Raw genomic sequence first — 8,403 nt, 5'->3', positions numbered from 1 at the left:
TAAAATGGACTAAATTGAAAAAAAATTAACATCTAGAAACTCAATTGAAAAGAAAAAAATATAGAGACTTAATTGAAAATTCGATAAAATTATAGGGATTTACAGAGTAACTAAAACCTATTAAAAATAAAGTTTAATTATTTTGTCTGTTCTTATAACTTCATCAATTTTTAATTGAATTCTTATATTTTTTTTAGTTAGGTTCTTATATCATATCAAATTTTATAAGTAAGTCTTTACTATAATAAAAATATTGATATTAACAGAATATTTTGTTAAACTATACAGAATATTCAAACAAGTGTTAGGTATATTCATTTTGTTTAATGAAATATTCCATTAATTTCAACATTTTTGTTACGACAAAGACTTAATTAGAAAATTTGATATGGTATAAAAACTCAATCGAAAAGAAAAAAAAAATATAAAAACCTAATTGAAAATTCAACAAAACTATAAGCATAGTAAATAAACCTAAAAATAATTTGTACCCTAATTGGAGTAATGATAACTGTACTTGCAACTATATACACCAGTTCAATTTACATCCTCATTACCTGAAAATTGTATGAAAAAATAACAAAAACAGGATTTTGTAATGAAAGTACTTTCATGAAGTATGAAATTTTGCTTTGCTTTTGTGCAGATTAATGTCTGTTTATTTGTACATAGTATTGTGAAAATTACTTTCATACCATCAAGTATCTTTCTTATATCATAAACTCAAACTTTCATGATTCACCAATATCTAAACTTATTTCACCTTTTCTTTCTATGCAGAACCATTTTCTGGATCCTTAAATGGTGTGAATTGCAACTAGCAATTTCTTTTCAAATTTATAAACACACAAATACTTGGAGATAATCATAATTTGAGACTATAGTTTATCACAATGGACATATAAACATAGTATAAAGAACTTTCAAACAATGAACAACCACAAGCATAACACATAATAAAAAGAAGTTTGCTTTTATAAACAGATGGTAAAAGAAGTGGATACTACTTTGTTAAAATTCATCAACTTCTTTCATTTATGATGTCACTGTTGCTAAGCTCACTAGGGTGCCCTGACATACACAACAAACATGGCTGCCAAGGCTTTGATGTTTGATACTTTTAGACTCATTATTGACTGTAGCAGGAGCCTGCGCCGTCCGGAGCCTGTCTAGCATAAAAGTGTCTGACAGGAGCGGCGGCAACCCCACGTCTATTCAACAGGCATCTGAAGTTTAGCAGCCGCGGCAAGGTGGTTGAGGTAATATTTGCTTTAGGAGTTGACTCTCTTGGACTCCACAAGCGTTCTGTGCCAATCAAGTAGCACTTAATACGATTGCGAACACAATATCAAAATTAAACCCTATATATATAATGGTAGAAACTCACATGCAGTTGTTTTCATGTGAAGTTACTAGTTAAATATCGTTAGATGATTTCATATGTTTGACTAAATTATTATCTAACATGAACACAATTGCACGTGAGTGTTTACCATATATAATTGAAGACATACTTCAACAAAAGAAAAATGAATGATGCAAGAATGGCGAATGACAGAATGTCGAACAACTTGGCATCAGTAAAATGTGCATACCTGCAGCTGCGGCCGCTCGAGGCCATATTGTTTGCTGAATATCGGATGTATCAGCCGTCTCACCCCACATGCATACTTCTCCACCGATTACAAGCTTTTGCTGGGAGGCGTCGTATATTCCTTCTAGCGGCTCGGCCGTATAGACCTGGTCCCAAGGCACATCTAGATGGTCAAGATACCAGACTCCTTGGTTACTGAAAATGCACCTGAAACCTTTCGCAACAGCCTTCGGACAAACGCCGGGACCCAACCTACAGTTTTGAGAAACACATTTGAGTTTTGTAACATAACAAGAGTACTTATACCAATGAAAACTCACCAGTTATGCACTATAGTTTGTGGATTGAGCTTAGATGGAAATGCATTGAAGGTTTCTTCCCTGAAGAGTTATCACAATAAGAGTCAAATCTATGAACACATGTAAGATTTAAGAACGTGACATCGTAAATACATAAAAGCATTATGTATATATAGAGATTATACCAGTTCACTGGGGTCCAGTTTTTCGAAAGGGCTATTTCTTGCGCTTTCAGTACGAAATATTGATAGCCATCTTTTGTAGTCAAGTTGTTAGTCTGGAGCCTGCATTTCAGTTTATGGTCAAAACATCGAATAGGCATCAAGCATAAATATTGTGCAAAAATGAAGCGTCTAAAATGGGAAAAGAGAAGCTGATAAAACTAGATTGTCTGTTTGAACATCGAAGCTCTGCACGGTGGAAAAAAGAAAAGAAAAGAAGAGAAATTATGACGTGATCACTTTACAAGTCCTTTACATATGAGAAGTTCTACTTGAGATTCCAATAATTTATGTGCTCAAATGCTAACTGCTTTACATGAACAACAATTAAAGCATCATAAAATATAAAGAGGTTAGTACCATTGTTTTACATGAGGAGTTTTGCTCCAGCAATCTGTCGAAACAAAACATAGTTCTTACATCAGTTCGCAGCGGTCCACATTACTTCTTAATTACAGTAATCATTCAAAGTCTAAACTCTAAATAACAGACTTTTTGATCAAGTGAAAACAGTCAAACTGACCTGTATTAACTTCGTCACCACCCAAGTGAAATAGCTCAAATGGGAAAATCTTTCTCAACTCTGAAAAATTTATATACAAAATTAAGAAGTAACAAAAAAACTGAACAAATTATAACTAATTGAACTGTTTCAACTATAAGCTAACAGCTAGTTTAAGAATGTCATCAAGCACTACTATGGAGGTACTACACATCAGAACAAACTAGCTTTCAATAGTATTGACGAGGCCAACTATGAATCCACAAGAAGTCATCAATGATTTATATCAGAGAATACAACTATTAATGTAGCACACAAATCCAGAAAGAACAGAACAACTGTGAGGCTCCGGGTTTTAACAGAAGCTAACCTGTCAGAATACCGGAAAAGACATCAAAAGTGAAATTCTTTGAAACATCTAGTGGCTCCCTACAGGTAGGTGATGGCCAAAGATCCGGATATCCGACACCCCTAGACAGTTAAAGAAAATAAAAAAGGAAAGAAAGAATGAATGAAAATAAAACAAAGAAAATGAGTTAATTTTTATCGGATGCGCATTAAACTTGATGTTCATGAAGCCAGTAAAATGCTTAACATGTGGCTTTTGTCTTCTTGATTTCAAGGTAACAATCTGACCAAGCAAATATGGAAGGGGAAAAAAAAAACTTAGCAACTCCTCACTATGATAAACAAAATTGTGAATTCAATGTCAAACCATAGCACTTCTTCGAGGATACATTGAGCTAAATACCAACAATCAACATCTAATTTTCCGACGAAGGACTTACTGTAATTATATATTACATTTTTTAAACTAATCATCAACTTCTCTATGGTAAACTATGTCTTTCAAATCTTGAAGTAATTACAATGAGTTATAAAAGTATATGAAATTCATTGCTCTTACTGAGTAACAATAATAAAGCCAATTACTATCATACTATCAAGCTGCACTTAGGGTATCAGAAAATGTTTTTTTACCATGATTCTGCATGACCAGGGACATCCACTTCTGCCATCACATTTATGCCTGTGATAAATCATGCAAATATTCATCAAATGGATGATCATTATAGCTTAACAGGCACAACAGGGGGGAAAAATCATAGTCGGCAAGCATAATTTGCATGATAAATATATTAAATCATCATTGATAGCTAAAAAACTGTACCATAGTAGGAACTTCAAAAGGGATAACCTCACCTCTCATTTTGGCAAAACTTTTAGCAGCACATGGTGCAACATGGAATAAAAATAAGAGGAAAAAAAGTATTAGTCTTTGATAGATAAAGAAATTTGACTCAAAAGATATGCCCTGAAAAGTAACAAGTTGGTAAAAGGAAAATATCCATGGATCAATTAACATTATTTTGGAACATAGAACATGTTACATTTATAGCCCTTCCCCATCTTCAGTTCTAAAACAATTTTTTTTATTAAAAGAAAAAAAGAATTTCATTAGATGAGGAGAAGGATAATACAAAATGTGGGGATAAGGGATTTCCTATACAAAAGCAAAACAAAACAAAAGGTTTATCACTTTATCTTGAAGCATAGCTTTCCACTCTCTCAATATGTCTGAGAGGGAAAGTCCCTGAACAGATCATGAGCTTTACACCAAATTGATGCTAGGCGTCTAACCCTATCCCATAAATCTTGCTTGTAAGAACATGTATCATTGAAGGTGTGTGCATTACGCTCCAACCAAAAGAGTCCTAATAGTGGCAAAAACTGCACAGTGCCACAAAACTTTTGCCTCTTTTCTACCACCAAACCCAACAAACTATTGCCTCTTTTTTAAATTCAACTATGAGAGGATTCAAAATTGCTTGTGATGATAAAAGTTTGAGATATGTTTATAATAGTTTAGTAGTGGTAGCAGCATTATTTACAATGGGACAGTGTGAAGCAAAAATGATTGTAGAGAACTTGGATAAGGTAATTCTTACTTGACAATTTCATATGCATCCTCTACTGTGTAGCGTTCCCATTTTGTGTATGAACCATTCCACAAATTTGGATATGAAGGTACCTCAAGAGGAAATGACTCTTCATCTATGATGTGCCAATGCAGAACATTCTATGGGGTTGAATAAACATCAGCATTACATGAAACAAAATGAGCAGGATAGGCTTGTTAGGTTGATACTTCTTCAGTTTCTAATTGTCACAAACAAAACGTAACTCGTGACACTGATCTTACAAATTTAGCATAGGACATAGAGTCAATGATCTGCTTAATTACAGTAACTGGTAAATAGTGCCTTGATGTATCTGCAAATTAAAGAAATTGAATAATCATCATGGTATAAAATTGATAATTGCATAGAGATTTTTCTCAGTGAAAATATTGCAGCTTACCCAACATAAGCCCGCGGTACGCAAATCTAGGTTGATCATGGATGACCCAAGGTGCCTTGTGTATTTGTACTGTTTTAGTTGTATAATCAAAAGAACACAATTGGCTGAATGTCTGGTGCATCATGCAAAGACAATAGATTATTTTCTTTAAGCAACTTACAATCTAAATGCAAACACATACTTCGGCAGTATCGAGATTGATATTCAATAATGTAAAGGTATAAGAAGGTAATGCACTTGTGCAAGGATAAAAACAGATTTTAGATTTACAATTCCTACGAAGAAAATGCATACCTACAATATCAAAGGTGGATCATGCATATAGATACATAATTTGAAGTTAAACAGTATATGTCACAATTAATCAGGAAATATTTGGTATCTAAAACTCTTTTAATCAGATATGAAATAATAATGCTATCAAGGAAGTTTAGGACTTGAAAACAAGAACTTAAGTGTTCTATGTTCATCAATCTCTTTCTTCTCCTAGATTCTAAGCATGCTCCTCTATTTCAAGCCCCCTAGAATAAGATGAAAAGGCAAAGGGGAAAAAGTCTCAGCTGATTGAGTTGCATGCACTTGCAAATTCTATACATACCTCTATTCCGCGCAATGCACCATAAACAGTATTCGCCTACAACAAATTGAGTGTCAAAATAAGATTACTAGCAATCATCTACAATGGCAGTATTGCTTTACATTATCATTACAAAGATGTCTTTGAAGATGATAGTTAAAATATTGACATGCATTATGTTGAAGCTGAACAGTTTAGTCAAATATATTAAATTATCTAACGATTCTCAACTATTATCTTCGTGAGTTATAAACACTTGGTTCATTTTTTTTTCAGTTTTAGAAAAAAAGAAGCAATGTGTAAGCTACTATCAATTACCCTAAAACAAAAACATACAAATAAATAATTAAATTATTGTAATCACAATTCACAAAGCACCTCAATTGTGACTTCCCCAGCAATGGAATCCTCCTTGACTTTTGAAACCTGCAAGGTATAGCTTTCATCCACTCCAAGTTGAAGCTACAAAAAGAAAGAGAAAGTTCCCATCTTTTTCAAAACCCATAAAAGAAAACAATCAAAAGAGACCAAAAGTCTGAAACTTTAAGTAACAAACAACCTCATCATTGTCTGAATGGACAGTGATCTTCAATTGGGAAACATCATATTCAGATATGATACTTTCCACCAACACCCTCTTAAAACGAAGCCTTGCACCAACATTACCACTACCACTGTGCTCAAATATGATCTTTTTGTACCTCTCAAAAGCTTCTTCAACAATGTAAGAGGCACCAGCACCACCAGTTCCAGCTACAGAAAGTTTGAGTGAAGGGTCAACTGAAAGAACTTCATCACCTGAAGTGAATTCAGCTGGTAAAGGCCAAAGGTATATGAGGGATTCATCAAGATGGGGTTGTTTGGTTCTGATTCCTCTCGAACCATGGAGTACAAGTGATTGAGGAAGAACAACAAAGAGAGCACACAGAACGAAAAAGTAGCAGAACATGCGAAGCATGATGATGATGATTGAAAGTCCAAAGCTTGAAGAAGAGTTGAATTTATATATATAAATAATTTATATATTTGGATGATGTGAGTAAACAAGGTTAATAGATTTGGAAGAAGGTGAAGACTGAACACCGAAGAGTGAAGAGTGCTACAACGTTTACCAGCTCGGGGATCTAACTCTGGTGGAAATGTCTCTGAGTTTCCACCGGTGCAGAAAAGGTTTAATGGCTGTAAATAAGCCACGTGGCATGTGTTTTAAAGGTGAAACAAAAACTAATTAGGATAAAGTATATTTTTTGTCCTAAAATTTAATAAAAGTTTCAAAAATACCCTTAAACTTTATTTTGTTTTAATTTTGTCCCAAAAACTTTAATTTGTATCAAATATATCCCTGACGGCTAATTTTTAAAAAAATTTAAGACTAATTCAACAACAATTTATAAGAACAACCATCAATACAAGCAAATCAAGCATAATTTTCATGCATTATTGTTAGATTGATCTTAAATTTTTTGAAAATTTAGTCGTTGATGATATATTTGATGCAAATCGAAAACTTTTGGGACAAAATTGAAACAAAATAAAACTTAAAAGTATTTTTAAAACTTTTGTAAAACTTTAAAGACAAAAAATATACTTTACCCAACTAATTATCTACTATAAAAATTTTTTTTTATAAAAATAGAGTAATTATTCAATTCAGTTTTTTAATTTTTTAATATTGAATATTTTAATATTTTAGGTTTTAGAAAATATAAATAGTTTTTAATTTTTATTTTTGTTAGACACTATAATCTTTTTTAATATCCATTGAATTGAAATTATTATTTTAGAATTTTTAAATAATTTTAAAGGTTATTTTGAGATTTTTTTAAGTTTTTTAAAAATTATTTTATATTTACTTTTTGAATCAAATCTAATAGAAATAAATGTTAAAGATTGATTTATATATTTTAAAATTTGGAGATTAAAATATCCAATTTTAAAAAATCTAATGACTAATTTGGTTACTCATAAAAATATTATATCATACATACTAAAAAATAGTTATTAAATCAGTTATATATACTGTTTTATATAGTTTTAATATATACTTTTTATTTTAATATATATATTTTATATAAATGTAGGTAGGTAGATGAAGACAGAACAATCTCAATTATAGCTTAGGTCAAAATTTGTCTATTTATCTGTTTAGTATGAACTTTTAGTTTAATTTTGGCATAATTTTAGTGTCTATGATGTGATTAATTATCTATATAAAAATTGTTTAATTTAATAATACATGTATTAGTTTTGAATATACTGATAGGAACACTTTTAAAACTATTATCGATTTTTTATTATGTACGACCATCTTAGCCATTATAGTTAATTCTCTAACTCATCAATCTTTGAATGTAATAGTCATTCAAACAGAAAATTATATTCTTAATATATCAAAATTAATCTCCTCTATGGTGTAGACGTGTAGTATGGACTATATAGATATATAATTTTTTAGTTGATACTTTTTGAAAATTTATAAATGACAATGTATCGTATAAAAAATTCCCATAAAATAAAATATTTTATTGTTGGGTTGGGCCTTCATTGTACAAAGTTCCTATAAAGCTCACCGTGACTGTATATGGATCCATATCAAACCAAAAAAAAAAATAGAAAAAAAAAACTTTTTAGAATTAATGTATGCTATGAAATATATAAATAAATAATAAATCTAAAAATTGTTATTATTGTTTTTCTTAATAAAAATAATTTGATCCATGAAGAGGGAATAAGGTCCTATCAATTTTTTATTTCTTCACCTCGTGAATAATTATTCAAACGAACAAAAAGGTGTGCTAACTTTTTTTTAAAGCTCCATCCCAGAATTTAAATGATGAAAGTTATTTTCA

At 31.2% G+C, this 8,403-nt stretch overlaps 1 protein-coding gene across 1 annotated transcript; it reads right to left on the bottom strand.

Annotated features, from left to right (window-relative positions):
* Window positions 1–954: 954 nt before the first annotated feature.
* On the bottom strand, window positions 955–6,590 carry LOC107486417 (beta-hexosaminidase 1). Its single transcript, XM_016106949.3, has 15 exons — window positions 6,114–6,590; window positions 5,933–6,016; window positions 5,576–5,611; window positions 4,978–5,089; window positions 4,820–4,890; window positions 4,566–4,696; window positions 3,820–3,836; window positions 3,598–3,646; window positions 2,987–3,087; window positions 2,638–2,697; window positions 2,475–2,508; window positions 2,079–2,177; window positions 1,915–1,974; window positions 1,596–1,846; window positions 955–1,305 (listed from the first exon to the last, which is right to left on the bottom strand). The coding sequence occupies exons 1-15, from the start codon at window positions 6,510–6,512 to the stop codon at window positions 1,130–1,132; spliced, it is 1,680 nt and encodes a 559-aa protein (XP_015962435.1). The 5' UTR covers window positions 6,513–6,590; the 3' UTR covers window positions 955–1,129.
* Between the last annotated feature and the right edge of the window lie 1,813 nt (window positions 6,591–8,403).

Source organism: Arachis duranensis, chromosome 4 (assembly GCF_000817695.3).
Source record: "Arachis duranensis cultivar V14167 chromosome 4, aradu.V14167.gnm2.J7QH, whole genome shotgun sequence".
NCBI classification, from domain to species: Eukaryota; Viridiplantae; Streptophyta; class Magnoliopsida; order Fabales; family Fabaceae; genus Arachis; species Arachis duranensis.
The sequence above is the reverse complement of the archived record's forward strand: the minus strand, read 5'-3'. Positions and strand labels throughout refer to the sequence as shown.

Coding starts and splice junctions, on each gene's coding strand:
- LOC107486417 (XM_016106949.3), bottom strand. CDS start 6,512: ATGCTTCGCATGTTCTGCTACTTTTTCGTTCTGTGTGCTCTCTTTGTT. Junction 2,509..2,637: donor TGGTGACGAAGTTAATACAG/GTCAGTTTGACT, acceptor TTGTTTCGACAG/ATTGCTGGAGCAAAACTCCT. Junction 1,306..1,595: donor TCGAGCGGCCGCAGCTGCAG/GTATGCACATTT, acceptor TGATTGGCACAG/AACGCTTGTGGAGTCCAAGA.